The 21,511-nt window shown below is 46.2% G+C and overlaps 2 protein-coding genes across 6 annotated transcripts in view; one reads left to right on the top strand and one right to left on the bottom strand.

Moving 5' to 3' along the window:
* The first annotated feature begins 290 nt into the window (after positions 1 to 290).
* On the top strand, positions 291 to 21,215 carry MSTO1 (misato mitochondrial distribution and morphology regulator 1). Of its 5 annotated transcripts, XM_043501765.1 has the most exons (15): positions 291 to 438; positions 833 to 962; positions 1,310 to 1,379; positions 2,027 to 2,102; positions 3,935 to 3,989; positions 4,910 to 5,051; positions 5,211 to 5,328; positions 5,423 to 5,557; positions 5,853 to 6,005; positions 7,182 to 7,313; positions 7,645 to 7,829; positions 8,175 to 8,279; positions 8,378 to 8,493; positions 8,769 to 9,052; positions 21,205 to 21,215. In XM_043501765.1, the coding sequence occupies exons 1-14, from the start codon at positions 346 to 348 to the stop codon at positions 9,005 to 9,007; spliced, it is 1,749 nt and encodes a 582-aa protein (XP_043357700.1). In that variant the 5' UTR covers positions 291 to 345; the 3' UTR covers positions 9,008 to 9,052; positions 21,205 to 21,215. The 5 variants fall into 5 exon arrangements, with proteins under 5 accessions (XP_043357700.1, XP_038238628.1, XP_038238624.1 ...); XM_038382700.2 differs by lacking the exon at positions 21,205 to 21,215 and having other exon boundaries at positions 8,772 to 9,101; XM_038382696.2 differs by lacking the exon at positions 21,205 to 21,215 and having other exon boundaries at positions 8,769 to 9,101.
* The window catches only part of LOC119847707 (GON-4-like protein), a 46,274-nt gene continuing 33,947 nt past the window's right edge, over positions 9,185 to 21,511 (bottom strand). Inside the window, 10 exon segments of the mRNA XM_043501764.1 lie at positions 9,185 to 9,901; positions 10,946 to 11,048; positions 12,850 to 13,663; positions 14,535 to 14,742; positions 17,940 to 18,053; positions 18,403 to 18,522; positions 18,977 to 19,120; positions 19,590 to 19,733; positions 20,211 to 20,408; positions 20,813 to 20,994. Coding sequence (XP_043357699.1) covers positions 9,752 to 9,901; positions 10,946 to 11,048; positions 12,850 to 13,663; positions 14,535 to 14,742; positions 17,940 to 18,053; positions 18,403 to 18,522; positions 18,977 to 19,120; positions 19,590 to 19,733; positions 20,211 to 20,408; positions 20,813 to 20,994 — 2,177 coding nt within the window. The 3' untranslated portion in view covers positions 9,185 to 9,751.

The raw sequence follows: 21,511 nt of genomic DNA, 5'->3' as shown, positions 1-21,511 counted from the left end.
GGGGAGCCGGCCGTGGGCTCGCGGGGCAGGTGGGGACTCTGCGCGCGCAGTCGAAAGTGAGGTCTCGCGAGCTCCCAGCCCGTCCGGCAGTGGAATTTACAGCCGGGGCGGCCCAATCTGAACCGGCGCGAAGATTGACGGGCGGCGAAGTCGCACGTGACTGTGTTGCTAGGTTACATGACCCGGTCGCTGCTGCGCCGCTTCCAATCAGGAGATGGGCCTCTTACATTTGGCGGCATGAGTTGCGGATTGGTGAGACTCTCAAATGACAAGTACTTCAGCCAATGGGGCCAAGTAAGTAGTCGAAGCCCCGCCCCCAGGCCGTCCCGGGGTTTGGGTTGAAGCATGTTCGAGGCGGGGGGGACCCCGCGGGCGGCGCTGACGCTGCAGCTGGGCAGTTACGCGGGGTTCGTGGGCGCGCACTGGTGGAACCTGCAGGTGGGGAGCCTCTGGTCCTGTCCCGAACCGCCCCCGACGGCCCAGCCCCGGCCTGTCTCGGTCCCCCCGCTCCCCGAACCGCCTCCCCCGCCTTGACCGAGACCATCCCCGGCGTGGGCCCGGCCCGCCTTGCCATTATCCCCTCTCCCGCACCGGCTCCCCGGCCCGGCATAACGCCGCACCCCCTGTGCCTAATCCCCGCCCAAACCACCTCCCCGGCCGGCCCGTTGCCTGGCCTGGGCCATCTGATCTCGACGCCTGCTGACGCGGGCCCCTCCGCCGGCGAGAGGGAGCTGTGGGGAGGGCAACATGCGGGGGCGTAACGGGGACTGGCAGGTACGTGGAACCAGGTGCGCGGTCTCCTGCTAGCACCGGCCGTCTCTCTCCACCGCAGGATGCTGCGCTGTGCCGTGACTCCGAGGGGCAGGAGCGCAAGATCTGCCCCGATGTGCTGTACCGGGCTGGGCGGACCCTCAGCCGGCAAGAGACGTACACACCACGACTCATCCTTATGGACTTGAAAGGTGGGCGCGGGGGGGGGCTGTACTCCAGCAGCGTGAGTGAGACACTCATGCCAATGGTCCGTGGGAGCTCCCAGGAAAGGACTTTGCCCCAGTGGGGAGGGCATCCCACCAGCAAGTGCGTTGCTGACACTCCCCCAGTACTGGATGTTGTGGTGCTGGAAGCAGCCTTCATCCCACTGTCTGTGCAGGCACGTGATGCCTAGCAGTGGCTAGCCTCAAACCTCTTTGGGGTGGGGTTCATCTGGGGTGGAGAATATGGTGGGCTTTCTTACTGTTTTTAGTTCCAAGTACGGCAAACCCTGACAATATACTGGGTAGCAGGTTCAGTGACCTGTTCTTTTGTGCAGGAAGCCTCAACTCTCTGAAAGAAGAGGGATGTTTATATGGGGACATGAAAAGAGACACTTCAGTAGCTTGGTGAGCGTTACCATTTGTTCTTTCATTCTCTTAGATGGAGAGGTTACTCTGCTGCAACAGTGTGGGTTGGGGTGTGGCAAGGCGCTCAGGTGCGGGGTGCAGGAGAGGTTCGGATTGTGGGCTCTGGCCCAGCAGCGTTTACCTGTAGCTGCTCTGGGGTGGCAGTGGCACACAGCAGGGTCAGGGCAGGCTCTCTGCCTGCTCTGGCCCTGGCCTCATGCTGCTTGGGGAGGCAGCCGGTACCATGTCCCTGCCACCCCTGGTGGGGGGTGTGGTGTGTGCAGAGGGCTCTGCTGCCTGTGGGTACCTCCCCTGAAGCTCCCATTGGCCGCAGTTCCCCATTCCTCACCAATGGGAGCTTCAGGGGAGGTACCCACTGGCAAGAGCAGCACATGGAGCCCTCTGCTCCCTGTCCCCCAGGGGGTGCAGGGACATGGTGCTGGCCGCTTCCTGGAGCAGAGTGGGGATGGCAAATCTGCGGGCCAGATCCAAAGCCCTGACAGGCCATAGTTTGCTTACCCCTGTACTAGACTGTAAGCTCTTCGGGGGGGGTCTTGCTACATGCATGTAGAGTTCCCAGTGTGACCTTGCTCTCTGAGGCTCCTTGTACTTCAGTAGTACAAATAATGAGGGGATTTATGTTTCAGGCCGGGTAATCTGTCAACTCATCAAGAAGACCCTCCTGCAAAGAACCTTTTTCTACAAGACCTCAGCAAACTGGAGGTGAGAAGCCAGAACTCAAGGTGTAGATACTGAATGGGTTTAATTTGTATCCTAGAACCAGAGATGCTAAATTAACAGTTTTGGTCTTGACAACAAGCTTTATTAGATATAGTTGCTTTTCTTGTTTGTAGGTTTTGGTGTCTAGACCAGAGGTGGGCAAACTACGGCCCACGGGGCCCAGCCCTTGGCTCCTCCCCTGCTGTTCCCCTTCCCCACAGCCTCAGTGCACCGCGCCACGCTCTGAGCAGCGCAGTTGCAGAGTCACGGCCTGACCCAGTGCTCTGGGCAGTGCGGCTGTAGCGCCACCAGCCACTGGTGCTCCAGGCAGTGTGGTAAGGGGGCAGGGGGAGTTCGGGGTGTGGTCAGGGGTGTGGATAGGGGTTGGGGCAGTCAGAGGGTAGGGAACGGGAGTTGGATGGGGCAGGGATCCCGGGTGGGCAGTCAGGACTGAGAGGAGGAGTTGGATGGGGCGGCAGGGGGCAGTCAGGGGAAAGGGAGCAGGGGGTGGTGGATGGGGCAGGAGTACCGGCGGGGAGGGCTGACAGGGAACAGGGGGATTGGATGGGGCAGGAGTATCGGTGGGGAGGGCTGTCAGGGAACAGGGGGATTGGATGGGGCAGGAGTACCGGCGGGGAGGGCTGTCAGGGAACAGGGGGATTGGATGGGGCAGGAGTACCGGCGGGGAGGGCTGTCAGGGAACAGGGGGATTGGATGGGGCAGGAGTACCGGGGGGGGGGCTGTCAGGGAACAGGGGGATTGGATGGGGCAGGAGTACCGGGGGGGGGGGGCTGTCAGGGAACAGGGGGATTGGATGGGGCAGGAGTACCGGGGGAGCTGTCAGAGGGCAAGAAGCTAGGGGTCAGATATGAGGTGGGGGGCCAGGCCACACCTGGCTGTTTGGGGAGACACAGCCTCCCCTAACCAGCCCTCCATACAATTTTGGAAACCCGATGTGGCCCTCAGGCCAAAAAGTTGGCCCGCCTCTGGTCTAGACCTTTCTACTTTCTCTACCCCATGTACACACTTGCGCAGATCCTGTTGATCTTCCTGCTTACTTTTTTTGTAAAAGAACATGTGGTTGGAATTATTTCCCCCTTAAACCTTCCTAAGGCCTTTCTGAACATAATACCAGCAGAGCAGCTGACTTCTCCATGTCTCCAGTGACAATGCTCAAGGGCAGAGAGACTGAGAAGCTGCAGTAAAGGCAGGACTATCAGAGGGAGGCCGGTACACACAAATATAGATTCTGGATTTATTATTGGTGATGGGTGTAGGAGGGAAAGCTATTCTTGCACAAACTGTGAGAAAAGTATAACTGTAAGTGGACCAAAGACAGCCATTGGCATTGCACCAACAATGTTTTTCATTTTTGTATTTTTTTTTAAGAGGGTACAAGAGCTGTGAAAGGGTCTTTTCTCTAATGTTCAGCTGTCTGTGCAAATCAAAGGTCTTCTGTTATGATGTGAAAGAAATGGATGAAATGTTGTCCAAATAACACATCTCTGTAGCTTGGCAGTAGTCCTACAAATTCAGGCTGAACATCTACCATTGGTGTCCTTGATTAAGATTGCACTCCTCCCCTAGTGCCTTGCAGCCTGCATTATGTTAGTTGTTGCCTGCCTCACAGTACTGCTGTTTGTGTGAACCACTTTGGGGTCATTCAGAATAAAATCACTAGAGAAATAAATGAGACTTTATGAACATACAGTGTATCATAGCAGCACAGATGTAGAACAGTGTTCCCAGCCCCTTCCCACTATATTGCCATGTTCTCCATTTTACAAGTGAGGCAATTCCATAATAAAACCTGTCTCCGGGGCTTTTTGTTGCAGGGAGGCGTGTCCTCTGATGGAGACTTCAGTCCCAGAGCTCTTCCTCTCAGTAAAGGTATGTAAGTCTTCTATGCCTATATGTCTGTTTAGGTGAAAAATCACAGGAATGGAGAATCGTAAAGCGAGTGAAATGGGGAAGGGACTTCATTGCAGTCAATCATGAGCTTAGAGAACATAAGAATGTCCATTCTAGGTCAGACCAAAGGTCCATCTAGCCCAGTATCCTGTCTTCCAACAGTAAGCCAATGCCAGGTGCTTAAGAGGGAATGAGCAGAACAGGTAATCATCAAGTGATCCATCCCTTGTTGCCCACTCCCTGCTTCTGGCAAAACCAAGGCTAATAACCATTGATGGATTTATCCTCCATGAATTTATCTAGGTTTTTTTTTTTAACCCAGTTATAGTCTTGGCCTTTTGTTTGATTTTAAACCTGTTGCCTATTAATTTCATTTGGTGACCTAGTTCTTGTGTTTTTAGGAGTAAATAACTTTTTACTTTCTTCACACCTGTCATGATTTTATAGATCTGTCATATCCCCCATTAATAGTCTCTTTTCCAAGCTGAAAAGTCCCAGCCTTATTAATCTCTTCTCCTATTTTAAATCCAAATTCATCATACTCCCTACTGTGGCTGCTTTCCTCCATTGATTGGTTTTGTATGCTGGTATTCAGCTCTGAAGCACTCTATTTAGCATAAAGTATAATTTTATGCACAGGTAATAAATAGTCTTATCACAATGCTATCCTGTTGCTATGAATCTGTGACAGAGGCAGGAGTTTGGGATAATGCCATGGTGTGAAGGGCACAGGAAATAAGTGTGGGACTAGGTTACCAAGAGAATTTATGTGTAAAGTACTAGGGCCTTGGTTTAAAATCAAAAACACTTTAGCAGAGAGCCTTGTGATCCTACTGTCTGGGTTATTAGAAGCTGAGTGTTGGAAGGTGAACCTTTATCTGTAAATGTTCTTTTTGCAGATGTATCTCAGCTCCCTAAACAGTTGCATGTTTCCCAGAAGGGTCACCAGTTGGAAGGCAGCGCGCAGGTTTGGTCTGATTACCTCCAAGTGCGTCTGCATCCCAGAAGCATCTTCATGATACATCAGTACAACTATGATGGGTATGTTTATTTTACTTCAAATGCAAACTGAAGCAAAGTGGTAGCTCCATGAAGGGGCATGGCTGCTGACTGCAATTTAGGGATCAGCCTAACTGGATACTTTCTAAAAGACACAAAAAGAGGGAGTGGAGTTAAATGCTCACCTTGTCCTTCTTTTAGGGAGTCCAGTCAACTTGAAGCCTTTGGACAAGGTGAAAGCCTCCTGCACGACTCCACTTACCTAGAGGAGCTGGAAGATAGATTGCACTTCTATGTGGAAGAGTGTGATTATCTCCAGGTACATGGGGCTACATTTACCTGACCTGTTTGGGGAATTCTGCCAATTGAACTTTTGGTAGAAATTCAAACACTATTTGTCCCTTTTGGTGTAGGGTTTTCAGATTCTGTGCGACTTGAACAATGGATTTTCTGGAGTTGGAGCTAAGGTGACAGAGCTGCTCCATGATGAGTATTCAGGGAGAGGAATCCTGACATGGGGACTGACTCCAATCATTCATAATGTTGGGGTAAGTGTACAGTGGGAAAAGAGTGTGCCTGATCTCCTGGAATTAGTGCACACGTTCTGACTCAGACTGCTTCCTGTAAAACAGATATTGAGAAGGAACAGGATAGATCAAAAGAGCGTCTTAGTGCAGTGGGTACTGCAACAGTAGCTGCCCTTCTTTCTGCCTCGCATAGCGCTTTTACTTCCAAAGGAGCCTAAGGCCAGGGCAGATTAATTTGGGGACATCATGTTTAATTGCTAAATCGTTTAAGTGCCAAGCAGAGCTGTGTGGATTTTTTGGCATCTTTTGTCCGCAGGTGTCCTGGAAGGATTTTTACAGGCTGATGAACACAGTCCTGGGAATTGTCCATCTCTCCACTCACAGCTCACTCTTTTGCCCGCTATCACTCAATGGAAGTCTGGGACTCAAGCCAGAAGCCCCTGTTACACTCCCATATGTACATTATGATGTGAGTATACACGGTCACTGACTGGCACACAGACTGGAAGCTTTTGGGAACACTTTCTGTCTGGAAAGGCCTGACCACACTAGTGTATATATTCTATATAGTCAGAACTTTGTGCCAGAAGGGCTAAAGCCTCCCATGCTAAAAAATAAAGCTCATGTTCTATATAGGGGGAAGTTCTAAATAATAGTTTCTCTTCAGACCTGCCTAATCCTATGCCTAATGTTTGAAGTTGATTATGTAACTCCATCTCTGTATATTTCCTCAATTTTAAACCTACAGCCCCTTAATTCTGGTCTGTCCAGTGACCTTGGTGATCTGTTTAATAACCCTTTGATTACTCACAGGCCTGAAGTATTTACCAGCTGTTTTCTGTTCACACCTGAGCCTACATTCCAGTTACCTTTGCTGCCATTTACTGCACTCTCCATTTTAACTCTGGGTTATGGCCCTTTACATTAGTTGTAATAATTGCAGGTTCCTGAATTGTCTCACACACTTACCTTGTGTTGTAGGTAGAGCCCTGCCTGGATACAAAATTTGTATACATAGCTGATCAGCAAGCATGGTCTGTGGATATAAAGCAGATATCCACAGATTTGCAGGGCTCTAGTTACAGGACTAAGATGGATTCATTCACATGATTGAATTCAGTTTTCAGAGTCTCAACTCTTAACTGGTTCAGTCCAAGGCTGGAGGCAATTCATATGGGTGACTGCACAGGAAATCTAAATTGCTGCAGAGTTGTAATTGCAGGCAGACACTGGCTCATTCCCTTCTGATTTAATCAGCTTTTTACAATGCTAGTTGAAGTGCAGAAAGCTCAAAACTTTGTAGATTCCAGGACTGGGTCTCAGTGACCTGAGCCCCTCAACTGGGAATGCACAGCAGAACATATGGGATGACCATAACACTGTATTCTGTCATCTTAAAAAATTACCAATGAGGTAATCAGCAATAGCAATTTTTTTATTAAGATTTCTACTGCATGAATGTCAAGTCACTCAAGCTTTAAACTGTAACAGTTTGTATCCTTAGGGCTGTTTTGCTCTGCCTTGGTCATTCCAAAGAGAAACTGCTTTTAGTTGGTTTGGTTAAGGAATGGAAGTGTCTGAAATTGAATATTAAATGACCTTTTCCTCCTCCTAACTTTGCTGTGGTTCAATTGTTCTTCTGTAGGCCTCTCTAAACTATCACAGCAGTGCAATCTTGGCAACAGCATTGGATACTCTCAGTGCTCCATACAGACTCCATTCCTCCCAGTTCTCCATGGTACAGCTTGCAGATGCATTTAACAGCTCTGGGAGAAAGGTAACGTTCTTCTAAAGGAAATCATTAGTGGCCACAGTGAGGCTGGAGGGGCTGAATAGTGTAAGGTAGAAGTAATATGGTGAATGTGTTTACAGTAGCTATTCTGTTTCATGCATGTCTTCTATTGAGCATTGTTCCCACATAACTCTCACTGGCAGAATCTTTCCTCTTGCCTATAAATTGAGCCTTTGTGCATGTGGATGTTATATAACGTGCTGCATTAATGTCTGCTGGTAGTTTTGGATACAGATCTCTTGCAGGAGTCCCCTGATCTCCAGATAAAGCTGAGATCAGATTATTACAGACATTTCTATTTGGCCTATTCTCTCAGGTTGTGGCTGCAGGGGCTGCTGTACCCTTTCCTATGGCATATGGTCAGTCTCTCCCAGATGCTTTGTGCAGCTACCAGCTTGCAGTGCCATGGACACCATTGTCTTCATGTGGGGAGCAAAAGGACAGCTGCTGTTTTGCTCAGTCTGTTGTGCTGAGAGGAATTGGCAAAGAAAATCATATCAGGTAAGAAACAGCTAGATCAAATACCTGTCTTTCAGAGCTGGCCCCAGCCATGGTGATCTCTGACAATAGGGGCTTCTTAAGGGAGGGACTCTGGCCTTTAAATCCTTACTGGTCCAAAAGAGCTGAAGCAGGTAACCTTTAGGATATGTGGAAGGCCTGCTTTGCCTGTCAGGTTACCACTTGACAGGCTGGCATCAATAAGGAAGAATCTCTTGTTACTAAGAATTACAGGACCCTTGCATTGTTCTAGTATGTGCGGCTGGTTTTAGATCAGGGTAGAACCATTCCTGGCCCCCTGTGGCTCAGCCACTCCTACAATATGCATCTACTTGTTTTTCTTTGCAGTAATCTTCCTCCAGGGTCACAACCCAAGTCTGCCCTACATGTTTGTGAAACTGGGGAGGAGGTTCTGGGAAGCTACTTACATGCTCGGTGCCCAGGGACATTCAGGTTGGTGATATGCTCTGACTAGCCCACTTGTGGGGATGGGTCCCTGATTGCTAATTGTGAATTTTGGATAATTCTTGCTCACTTTGTTTCCTTGGCAGCACCTCTCATTTGCTTCAGGGCCCATGTAAAGTGTTACCCCCATACCCCCAATTTTTCTCTGCTCTTCTAAACAAGCAAGGTTTCCTCCTGGACAAGCTTCCCAGCTGCTCAATGGGTAAGATGCTCTCTCACACCCCTGTGGGTGAGGAAGGGGTTAACGCGTTTGTTTTTTTTAAAAAAAAGCTTGAACTTGTAGAAGGGTGCCAGCTTTTGAATACCTCCCTCTAAAGCTAGGTATTTTCCAGCTGTTGGAGTAGGGCCGCTGCATGCCAACGGCATTGTCCTACAAGCTCTCTCAAGCCCCCTTTCCCTGGTAGAACACTTATTTTAAAAGTAGACATACTCTGAATCTGACGACGTATGTTTTAGTGGAGATGTCTTTTTCCACAGCAGTTGAAAGCATCCCTGTCCTAACAGCACTACAGTCATCACCTGCTCTGTACAGTGCGCTCAACAGTTTATATAAGGAGCTGCATCGAGTGGATGTACAGCGCTGGGCTAGCTTCTTCTCTGCAGGCATTGAACTTTATGATTTTCAAGAGGCCCTACATGAGCTAAGAACGCTGTCCCAGTGCTATAAAACAAGCTCAGAGTTGGATGAATCTGAGGAGGAAGCAGACTCAGATTAACTCTACCACTTATCACTTTAGGAAGAAGAGAAACTTAAAAAAAAAGTTGAACTAGGGCACTGGCTTTTTAAAGAATAAAATGTTACTGCAATTTAAATGACAATTGTGCTGTATCTGTTACATAAAGAGAGGGTGGCTTTAGTCCTCTGTAATTCAAGTATGAGACTTACCAGTTTACATTGGCCATTATTTATCACAACAGAATTATGCTTTAGAATGAGACTGAACAACAAACATGGATCGTTTCAGCTTATAGCCTTTCCAGATATAAAAAGGGGACAGTAATAGAATTTACAAAATTTGACTGGGAAAGCATTTACTTCATCTAACAGGTCACATCTTATGATACAGTAATTACATTACAAGTTTTTTACTGTTGTATCTGCAATAGATCAGGAGGATGTTCAATTTAAATCTTAGTAACACAGAGAGGCAGGGCCTTGCCCCAGTGGAATCTTTTTAAGTTTTCCCCCTTTTAGTCATGCAGGTCACATATGCGGAATGAAGAGCTGCCAGGGTAACATTATCCTATTAATTGTGTGTCAAACATTAGACCTGTGCTCCTGTAGAATGAATTTAGTTGGTTATACATGTAGCAAGATTATTCCAAAAATTAAGGTGCCATTTTAAGTTACAGTCATGTGCAAATATTCCTGCCTCCACCAGACCATCCCTCTAGCAGCAAACAGGCTAGTACCTACATTTGTGATGTACTAGTTAGTTTGTCCACCAGCACAAAGGTGTTTAGTCATCCTGTTCTTCTTCAGAGAGGAGCAGATCCTTATCTGACAGCTGGTCAGTATTGCTGGTGCTTGTTGCATCTTCCTCATCCTCAGAGCTTCCATCATAGGATGTATGGAAGAGCCTCATCAATTCCCTGAATCGGTGGGACACCTGACCGTGGAGAGAGACTAGAGATTAAATGGCTCATCCACCCATACATAGCACTAAAATTGAAAATTACTGTGAAAGCAGAAGCATTTAACACACTACAATCCCATCACAGGAGAAAGAAAAGTAGTACCCAGGAACCATTTAAAAAAATATTGGACACAAAAGCAGTCAAGTTACAGAGTTGAGCTAATTATCTAGTGCAGGGGTCAGCAACTTTTAGAAGAGGTGTGCCAAGTCTTCATTTATTCACTTTAAGGTTTCACGTGCCAATAATACATTTTAACGTTTTTAAAAAGATCTCTCGCTATAAACCTATATATTATATAACTAAACTGTTGACGTATGTAAACAAGGTTTTCAAAATGTTTAAGAAACTTCATTTAAAATTAAATTAAAATGCTGATCTTACACCGCCAGCCCGCTGCTGGCTTGGGGTTCCATTCACCTAGGCTGGCACCGGGCTGAGCAGGGCCTGTGGCCAGGACTCCAGCAGTCAGAACACCCCAGACCAACAGTGGGCTGAGCAGCTCAGCCTACTGCTGCTTAGCCTGCTGCCGGTCTGGGGTCCTGGCCCTGTCCCCATAAAGTAGGTACCTACCTTCTCCCTGGTTCTAGCCATTCTCTTCCTCTCTCTGCACTGAGAACAGGGCTGGGGGTTGGGATGCAGGGTCTGGCTAGGAGCTAGAATGAGGGAGGGGGCTCAGGGTTGGGGCAGGAAGTTTGGGTGTGGAGCGCTTACCTGGGCAGCTCCCATTTGGTGCAAGGGGTGCAGGTGGGAATGTGGGGGGGGGGGGTGTGCAGGAGCTCCCGTTTGGTGCTCAGGGTGGGGATGGGGATGTGGGGGGTGCAAGAGTCAGGACATGGAGTGTGGGGGTGCTGGAGGCAAAGTGGGTTTTGGGGGTGGAGCAGACAGCTCAACCCCCCACCCCACATAACCTCATGACACCCCCCCATTCTGAGAAGTCATGACCCCCCCCAGCTTGCAAACCCCTTCTTAATAGCTTTCAAAATGATCTGCACCCCCTCTCACCTACAAGCACTTACCTCACTAGCAGTTTTATTGCCCAGTTCCTGTGAGATGGCACTAAAGGTTTCCAAGTGGGCTCCTCGCTCCTGGCAGGTGGTAAGAATGACACGATCGGCCTCCCTGTAAGCAATACATCACAGTTATGGACACAGCTTGGAGCAGGAGACTGACCCTACAGCCACCTCAAGTATGAAAAAACCCACCAGTGCACTTCGGCCTGAGTCAGGGTGGGATGCACAAAGGGACTTAGGTTGTTACAATGCTGAGCATCATGGTGTCTAACTTTTAGGTGCCTAGAAAAAAAAAAAAAATCACAGGAACAACTCTGCAATCCCCAAAGCCCAAGTTAGCCATCTATGGGGGGCCTTAGACTGCACTTCACAAAGCCAGCACAATAGGCCAATAGTCACTTAATCTAGCCCCTGGGAAATACGAACCAGACCTGTTTCAGAGATAGGTACCCAAGTCTGGGCTGCACAGAAGGCATCTAGCTCTGCTAGTGAGTCACACAATGGAGAAAAATTGGTGCTTGGCTGCTTAAATTGCGTACAGGATTTGAAACAAAACAGGCAGTTGTGGGGGGGAGGAAAGGGGCAAGACTACCCTTGCAATCTTTAGCCTAGTGAATAAGGTACTCATCCAAAATGTAGGAGACACCCTCTCCCCCTCCTGAGGAAGAAGGGATTTGAGCAGGGATCTCCACCTCCCACAAGTGTGCTAGCCTCGGCCATGGAGTCACTCTTACGTTCTCTAGCTTAGTTTAAGTATTCCATTGTTTAATTAACATGGAACTTCAATAGGAGAGACCGAGGGAGTGCCACATCAGCATAGTTCATACCCTAGTTGTTAGGGTACTAAACTGAGAGGTGGCAGATCCCTGTTCATATTCCTTCTCTCCCTTAGGAGGGCAGGAGCCTTGAAATAAGGATCAATAACATTGTGGTCGAGTATCCTACCCCCTAGGCTAAAGATTACAAGGGAGATCCTCCCCCCAGGGCTATACTGCATGAACTCACCAGAAAGGGTGGATCTGGTAGGCACGCTCAGAGGTGACCTACCAGATTGGGTCCCCTGCCTACGACTTGGGCAGCCACACACCTATCTTTCCTTGTTTATGAATAACGCTGTGGCTTAGCTGGGACACGTGTCTAGATGCCATATCATAGGGCAGTAGTGTATATGCATATGCAGGAGACAGGTGCCTAGCTGTCTAGAGTGAGGCTGTAGCACACATGGCCCAAGAAGAAAAAAAAAAAAAGTTGGGCACTGAGTAAATTTAGGTGCAACAGTTAGGCAACAGCCAAGCAAGAGTTTCGTGAATAGCACGTGTGCCTAAAACTAGGACTTCAGCATCTTCATGGCTCTCTCTAGTGACCAGCTTCAGGCACTGTGTTTAGCCTTTCTTGGGCAGCGGCATATGCAGTGGGTCGCATAGGCAGGGGGAGGCGCTGCCTCCCCAAACAGCCAGGCATGACCCCACCCACCGCCTGCTGTGATGCTCCCTGCATACAGCTGTGGCTCCAGCAGTCCCCCAAGCTCCGAGTCCATCCCCCCAATAAGCCGGGGCTGGGGGCTAGCCTCCCTCAGCCAGAGATTCACACACTGCCCACGCACGGGGGGCTCCTAGAGAAAACCCACTTCTTTCCCAGCCCAAAGTATTGGACTTATTATTAGAACCTGCCTGAAACAAGGCAGTATGTTTAACAGCTGGGATGAAAAAAGTGTTATGCTGCTGTTCTGGGCTGCTCTAGTAAGAAACTAGACTGGAGAGCAAGAGGAAGATAGATGAGAAGACACAAGGAAAGACATCAGGAACAGGGGAGACAGCAAGATGGAAAAAAGGGAAACTATAGCAGCTGAGAGAGAAGCCACTGCAGACACAACATAACAAGAACATAAAATATGATACATGAGCACATACCTGGTCCAGAGAACAACCTTCTCCCCAGTAGAGCTGACTTTGCTATTCTTTGCACACACGGTAGCTTCCATGATTTTCTGGTGCTGCTCATCCTCCCCTTGCCCCATGTTGGAAGGAACTGCTCTACATTCCAGCTCTTCAAACTGTTGCTGCACCTTGAAGCAGCAGTTACTTTTATTTGACTTTAATCTGATCTGTGATTCCCGGCCAAAAGGAGAGACTCCAATGCAGCCAGTGTCATCTGCTTCTGATAGTACATGGTCACTGGGGACCTGCAAGTGGACGTTCTTATCCAGTGTCTTCAGTCTGAGTTTTCTAACTGCTCCCAACCAATTCCTTCTCACTTCAGTTTTTTCTTCCAGAGGGAAAGATAATCTCTCCATTTCTCTTCCTCCTGATTTTGAAGGAGCGTGTCCAGGTTTAACTGATGACTTGAACTGAAGGGCTATCTTTTGTTGTGAGCTCCTTCCAGGAAAGCGATCAGCTCCCGTGCAGCCTGTCCTTGTAGCTGAATCAGACCCTAAAACATGCTTGGCAAGGCCCAGAGAACCCTCTCCAGTCCCTCCATATCTCTGGTTTACTCTTGGCTCACAATCACTTCCTAGACAGTAAGGATTGCTTTTGTTCTGTTGAGGCAGCTTTATATTAAATCCAGAGTCAGTAATTCCAGTTTGACTTTCTTTTGCAGTGACCCCAGCTTTTGCAGAGCACAGAGGGCTTCCTGTAGAGCTCAGTTCTAGGACCCTGCTATTAGGCAATGCTCCTTCAGAAGAGACACCTCTGCAGCAGATCAACTGTCCTTCTAGTTGAGATCCTGCCCAAGAAACCCCACAAGATTAGTAGGAGGAACTTCTGAAGGATGGAGATTTTAGATTGGAGCACAAAGTGCTGTAAACCAGAGAACATAGTTTTAATCTCTGCTGTGTTTTGCACAGATCACTCCCCAGTGCAGTTTCCCGACATATGTTACTGTGTAAGAGTGCTGAGTGCAGAGGTAAATCACAGCTAGCGAGACTCTGAATATCCTGTGCCTGTAAAAAGGTGTTGCACATGCTAGTATCCCAACATGCACTAGGTGCTGCCTGCCCCTTAATACTTAAACATGGAAAACAAGATGGCATCTCTATATGTGCTAGGTACCATGGTACGCAAACGTAGAATCTTCTCCAGCAAGTTGTAATCCAACTGCATTTATGGATAGGAGGGGTATGCCCCCTTAGTGTATTTACACTGCCAGTCATCCTGTGTATTTTGATCGTGGGGTGGGGGGATGGGAGAAAAGAGTATAATTAAGTACTCTGGATAGATGGAACTGCAGGGAAAAGTGTGCTGGCAAGGAGAGCTTACATAAATTAGTAATTTTGTGGAGATGGCAGGAAGGCTCTCCAGTCCCATGGAGGGGAAAGTTCCAGAACAATCCATCAGAATAGTTTAGATTTGATGGGTGCTCTTTGTCCAGGTGGGCTAAGATGACTGACATGGGGGCTGGTATACTTTGTAGATTGGGTATTTAGGCCACCTAGAGCCAAGGGGAGGCACATGGAAGGAGCTGAATTAACAACTATTTTTAATCATCCTCATTTTAACCTCAATGAATCTGCATTTAGACAACACTTAAGACCCATCCCAATTTGTCTGCAAAATTTACACAGCGACAGCTGCCCATGCATATGACCTTCACAGACCTGAAGCCAGGGAGTCTTCTTTCCTAGACATGGTTTTTGTTCTGCTCTGGCCATTCTCCACTTCATCCCTGTACTCCAGAGACTCCTCTGCAGGCTCCTTACATGTCCCAAGCTCCTTCCCTTCAGGCTGAGGGCTTAACTCTCGTTGAGTCAGGCTGTTAGTGAGCTCTTGAGAATCTTTATTTTTATAGGGTTTGCTATCACACACCTGCAGATCAGAAGAACTTCATAGATTACAAACAGACTCTCAGTGTATCTGACCAACCCATAGCACCACAGCTCGTCACCACAGCTCCTGTAGAATCATAGAAACAATGGGGCTGAAAGGGCCCTCGAGAAGTCCAGCCCCCTAAGCTGAAGTAGGACAAATTAAACTTAGACCATCCCTGACACGTGGTCTTAAAAACCTACATGATGGGGTTCCACAGCCTCTCTTAGAAGCCTATTTCAGATCTTAACTCCCCTTATCAATAAAAGTTTTTCCTAACATCTAACCTAAATCTCCCTTGTTACAGATTAAGCCGATTACTTCTTGTCCTACCTTTAGTGGACAGGAAGAACAATTGATTACCGTCCTCTTTACAACAGCCCTTAACATATTTGAAGACTGTTCTCAGGTCTCCTCTCAGTCTTCTTTTCTTAAGACTAAACATGACCTATTTTTTTAACCTTTCCTCACAGGTCAAGTTTTCTAAATTTTTTATCATTTTTGTTGCTCTCCTCTGAGCTCTCTCCAATTTGTCCACATGTTAAGTGTGGTCCCAGAACTGGTCCCAGTATTAGCCTCCCCAATACTGAGTAGAGCGGAACAATTACCTCCCATGTCTTGCATATGACATGCCTGTTAATATACCCCAGAATGATATTAGCAACTGCATCACATTGTTGATTCATAGTCACTTTGTGAGCCACTATAACCCTCAGATCCTTTTCAGCAGTACTACTGCCTCCTAGTTATTCCCCATTTTGTATCTGTGTTTGACTTTTGCTTCCTAAGAGTAGTACTTTGCACTAGTCTTTTTTTAATTTCATCTTGATTTCAGAATAGTTCTCCAATCTGTCAAGATCCTGTTGAAATCTAGTCCTTTCCTCCCAAATACTTGCAACCTCTCCCAGCTTCATGTCATCTGCAAATTTGATAAGCATACTCTCCACTCCATTATCCAAGTCATTAATGAAAATATTAAATAGTACCAGACCGAGGACTGACCTCAGAGACCCTGCTAGATACACTCTCCCAGTTTAACAGCAAGCCACTGATAACTACTCCTCGAGTACAGTCTTTCAACCAGTTGTGCACCTATTCTTAGAATAAATTCATTTAGACTGCATTTTCCTAGAACCTTCACTATCCCCCCATCCAAACTCAGCCTTCAACTTGGTGGTTTATGAACTTTGTCTTTAGGAAACCAAACTTCTATATCCATGAGCAGATAAAGGTTCAGCTTACATAGTGCCTAAGCAAGCTTCCTCCACACAGAGAGTCTTACCTCTGTCCTGGAAGAGCACAAAAATCTCAATTATTTAACATGGCAAGGAAGGATAGTAAAAGGGAATGGAAGGCGTATCGGAAGAGAAAGGTTAGCACAGTTAGAGCTCATAAGAGGGAGGTGCTTATTTTGGTGGTTCCCTTTTGGATTTTTGTTTTAATTAGGACTGTCAAGTGATTAAAAAACTTAATTGCGATTAATCGCGCTGTTAAACAATAGAATACCATTTATTTCAATATTTTTGGATGTTTTCTACATTTTCAAATATATTGATTTTAATTACAACACAGAATACAAAGCGTGTATTCTCATTTTGTATTTATTTTTATTATAAATATTTGCCCTGTAAAAAAAACAAGCGTTTTTCAATTCACCTAATACAAGTACTGTAGTGCAATCTCTATCATGAAAGTTGAACTTACAAATGTAGAACTATGTACAAAAAACCCCCTGCATTCAAAAATAAAACAATGTAAAACTTTATAGCCTACAAGTCCACGCAGTCCTACTTCTTGTTCAGCCAATCTCTCAAACAAGTTTGTTTACATTTATGGGAGATAATGCTGCCTACGTCTTAATTACAATGTCACCTGAAAGTGAGAACAGGCATTCACATTGCACTGTTGCAGCTGGCGTCACAAGATATTTACATGCCAGATGCGCTAAAAATTCATATGTCCCTTGATGCTTCAACCACCGTTCCAGAGGACATGCGTCCATGCTGATGACAGATATGCTCCATAATCCAAAGCAGTGCGGACTGACGCATGTTCATTTTCATCATGAGTCAGATGCTACCAGCAGAAGGTTGATTTTCTTTTTGGTGGTTTGGGTTCTGTAGTTTCTGCATCAGTGTTGCTCTTTTAAGACTTCTGAAAGCATGCTCCACACCTAATCCCTCTCAGATTTTGGAAGGCACTTCAGATTCTTAAATCTTGAATTGAATGCTGTAGCTATCTTTAGAAATTTCACATTGGTATCTTCATTTTGTCAAATTTGCAGTGAAAGTGTTCTTAAAACGAACATGTGCTGGGTCATCATCCAAGACTGCTATAACATGAAATATATGGCAGTATGCAGGTAAAACAGAGCAGGAGACATGCAATTATCCCACAAGGAGTTCAGTCACAAATTTAATTAATACATTTTTTAACAAGCATCATTAGCATGGAAGAATGTCCTCTGGAACGATGGCTGAAGCATGAAGAGGCATATGAATATTTAGCGCATCCGGCACGTAAAGATCTTGCAACGTCAGCTACAACAGTGCCATGCAAACACCTGTTCTCACTTTCAGGTGACACTGTAATTAAGAAGTGGGCAGCATTATCTCCCGTAAATGTAAACAAAGTTGTTTCTCTTAGCGATTGGCTGAACAAGAAGTAGAACTGAGTGGACATGTACACTCTAAAGTTTTACATTTTTTTTTGGTTTTGAGTGCAGTTATGTAACAAAAAAACCTACATTTGTAAGTTGCACGTTCGTGATAAAGAGATTGCACTACAGTACTTGTATGAGGTGAATTGAAAAATACTATTTCTTCTGTTAATTTTTACAGTGCAAATATTTGTAATAAAAATAATATAAAGTGAGCACGGTACATTTTGTATTATGTTGTAACAGAGATATACTTGAAAATGTAGAAAAACATACAAAAATATTTAATACATTTCAATTGGTATTCTATTGTTTAACAGTGTGAGTAATCACGATTAATGTTTTAATTGCGATTAATTTTTTTGTTAATCACATGAGTTAACTTTAATTAATCGACAGCCCTAGTTTTAATACATTACAGTCTGGAGATAGGAAGAACAAGCCTGGGTGGATTATCAGAACAGACACCAAACAATGGGATACTCAGTACAACTGTTCCTTCCCCACACCATCCCAGTGCTCAGCCCCTTCAACTGACCTTACAGCAGGAATGGCTGCAGGTCCTCCTCTTGCTTTTCTTTAGTTTGGGGTCACTGCTCCCTTCATGGCAGGAGCACGAACATTCCTTCACCCCATCCACCCACTCCATCTCCTGGAAATAAACACACCAGCTGACATGGACTTTCCTGATCCACACAGAGCACTGCACAGATAACACATGCACACCAAACAGAAGCAGATCACAGGATGGCCAGTCCACAAGAAGAGCCAGAGCAGGGCCAGTCTGACAAACCTGGGAGAACTAAAGCAAGTAAATTGCCAACAGAGATCAAAGCAGGTGAAGTTTGGGCAGAAGCATTTTAATCCCTTTCATCCTGTTGTCTAACTCTTTAGAGACTGGGACCATTTCTACACAGACACATTTGTCCTCCTAGACATGTATTTGCCTGGAGTATTGAAGAGGCCACATGCTGTGGACTAGTCAGATATCCCAGTCCCACCTTGTCATTGTTCTGGCCTCCAATCTCTTTCCTCTTTTTATTTTTCGAGGCCGTGTGCATCTTGGGGGTTTCCTCCTCCTCTTCTACATCTGGTAACGACACCTCTTCAAACCCATCAAACTAAAAGAAGCACAGAGGCTGTGTTACCAGCACGGCAAAGGGAGCTGTCAGTAGACTGAGCTTTCATACTCTCTCCTACAAAGAGAAAAGGAGTACTTGTGGCACCTTAGAGACTAACAAATGTATTTGAGCATGCTCTAAGGTGCCACAAGAACTCCTTTTCTTTTTGCGGATACAGACTAACATGGCTGCTACTCTGAAACCTCTCCTACAAAGGGCTTTCTTTGCATCAAGCCCCATTTCAGGGCAGCGTGACAAGTTTACAATCTTGTCAAAAGTAACAAGTGCTGAAAGAGTTTGAAACTTCCACCCTGACCATTCCCAGCCACCCACAATCCCAGATCTTTATCCCATCTCTTCCTTTCTGGGTCTGTAGCCTCCCTATTAAGCATCTCAATCTGAGGGATCTACGCCTCCCTACTTCTCTCTCCTAGTTTAGAGAAAGGGTCTCCACCTCATACTCTTTCTCCTCTGTCCAGTTGATCTCTTCAAAGTCTCCCATGCGGCTGGCTGATGGACGTAAATGATCAAAGAAGATGGAGAATTCATCCTGCAGGTGGTCATGTCCTTTCAGCAGCTGCCACATCTGGGTCTTCAACTGTGGGAGAAAACTCTGGAGTAAGATAATGGTGGAACATGGCAACGACTTCAAGGTCTGTGCAACAAACAAGACCCTTCGCTAGAAACAAACACAAAAGCTCAGGCTCAGTGTTACCACCTGTACTGTAGTTCATTTTTGGATCAGAGTACTTCCAGGAATCATCCTGGCACTGAAGAATCTCCCCAGAAATCTTAGGCAGAGGTTACTTGAGACAAACTAAAGCATCAACCTGCAAGGTGATAAAAGCAAGGTGGGAAAGAGAAATACAGAGGGGCCAGTTAGCTGTACAATCTTATGGAGGTAATGATAGATCAGTTCTCTCTACTCTTACTCCAGGTGGGGGTGTATCTCAAGGCTGGTTACACCACTGCAATCTGAAAGTCAGAGGGGAAAGCACGATGCGGTATCTACCTCTGCATTCTCAGGGCTGGCTGAGGGGAAGGGGAATACATAGAAGTTTGGTTACCTCTGCAATGTCCTGTGGGAGGCAGTCTGCGCAGCTTTGCAGCACTTTGATGATCTTTTGATGGTGGGTGGGATTTTCAGCAAAGCAGATTTCCAGCTGCCTGAGGAACTTCCGGCTTTTGTCAAATGCTTGCTGCTCTTCAAACTGACCAGAGAACAAGGAGGACCTTTTCACTCCAGACACACCAATCTATATTTATAGGCATTTCTAATCCGCTTTGAGAAGCTAAGTAAAGTACATATGCTCCAGCCAAGAGTTTTATAACTCACTTAGGACTGCGGACTGCAAGCCTCAAACAGAAAACTGCAGTGATTGGAAACTGGTTTCAAATCTCTAAAGGCTTAAGAGATGCAATGGAGAAGTTAAACTAGGCCATATATTTACTGAAAACAGTTCAGATTTAAAAATCTGCAGATATACCAAGTTATGGAAGACTCTAGCAGTGCATCATACTGCAGCATTCCTCAGCACTGTGGAAGATTTTATGGAAAATCCAATTAAATAATTAGCACCTTCACCCAATTTATCCCTGCCTCTATACTTAATTCTTCCTCCATTCCTGCAAGACTCACTACATTTGTCTTCTCAAACTCTCCTGTTTGCTTCTTCCCTTTTACTTACCAATCCACACTCCAGAGCTTGCTCAGGCAAAAGAAAGGCAGCAAAGTCTGTGAGCAGCTGTGGCCACTCCTGCAGCAGGGTCTGGAGAGTGGAATACAGATCCACAGCAGTTGGCTTGTGGGTGCTGGTCTCAAACTCATAGATAACACGAAGGAAGTCTTCATATTTCCCAGGCACATTCCGCAAAGCTTCACGCACCTGAAAAAGCACATCAGACAGTTATGAGACTTTCTCCCTGCTTATGAAAACTCAGGAGGAAAGAAAAGTTAATTCAATAGCTTCTTCAATACTCTGCACTTATACATTACTTCACATTTTAAAACTGCTGTACCAACAAACTAATTATTCTCTAGATTCAGGAGCATGGAATGATCAGAAGAGACACAACTGATCCCAAGTGGGTTAAAAATTTTGGAAACACATCAGATCTGGATGGATTCTTCAGCTAAGTGGCTCAGGTGTTAATTCTGTTACAGAGGAAACATTTATCAGGAAATGGTAACTGGAAATGCCAGAAATTTGATTATCTTTATTTTAATAGACATACAAGACTCACATTCTGTCTGTGGACAAAGCTCTAAGGTTAGCCTGTTCGTTCTTACCCTGTTTAGATAGGCCTGTGCAAATGCCAAATCCTTCTGTTCCCGGAGAGGGTCTCTCGCCAGAATCTCTTCATCATACAGCAGCAGCAACTTGGAGGTGTCTTTGCTGGCACGAGTCCGTCCCCTCTTATTCCTGGCTCTGTGGGCGTTCCTGTTTTTCCCAGGCACTTTGGCATTCTCATCTGAAAGCACAGTCCCCATGCAAATTCCTCATTCCAGGGAAATGCAAAACCCACTGAGGTTGGTGCTGTGGACCATGCTGACTGCCAGGAAAGGGTTCCCTTCCTTTTATTCATCATTAGGCCCTGACCCCCAGACATACTCCTGTCCTGCCAGAGCAAGGAGTGTGTGTGGATCATATAAGCTTCCCTTTATTTTGTGGGAGACCACAGAAAATGAATGTAAAGAGAGAAGTGAACTGTGCATTATACATTTTCCTGATTTCAGAGTAGCAGCCGTGTTAGTCTGTATTCGCAAAAAGAAAAGGGGCCACAAGTACTCCTTTTCTTTTTGCGAATACATTTTACTGAGTATCCTCATCCCACCAAGTCAGCAGAACCGATTTCTTCTCTGGAGTGTGGAAACGCTTGCCTCATTTTCATGGTCACTGAATCCCTTCCAAACTTACAGCTCAAACACACCCAGTTAGCATAGACCTTGAGATAAAGACCAGTCCAAGGCTTTGATGGGGAGACTGAA

The sequence above is a fragment of the Dermochelys coriacea genome, chromosome 24 (genome assembly GCF_009764565.3).
Source record: "Dermochelys coriacea isolate rDerCor1 chromosome 24, rDerCor1.pri.v4, whole genome shotgun sequence".
Classification (NCBI taxonomy): Eukaryota; Metazoa; Chordata; order Testudines; family Dermochelyidae; genus Dermochelys; species Dermochelys coriacea.
Note: the sequence above shows the minus strand (reverse complement) of the source record. Positions and strands in the feature narration are given on the sequence as shown.

What these genes read in the sequence shown, in the direction of transcription:
- MSTO1 (XM_043501765.1), top strand. Translation starts at nt 346, where the DNA reads ATGTTCGAGGCGGGGGGGACCCCGCGGGCGGCGCTGACGCTGCAGCTG. An exon ending in CAATCATTCATAATGTTGGG is followed by an intron (nt 5,558 to 5,852) that starts GTAAGTGTACAG and finishes TTTTGTCCGCAG; the next exon opens with GTGTCCTGGAAGGATTTTTA. An exon ending in GGCAAAGAAAATCATATCAG is followed by an intron (nt 7,830 to 8,174) that starts GTAAGAAACAGC and finishes TTTTCTTTGCAG; the next exon opens with TAATCTTCCTCCAGGGTCAC.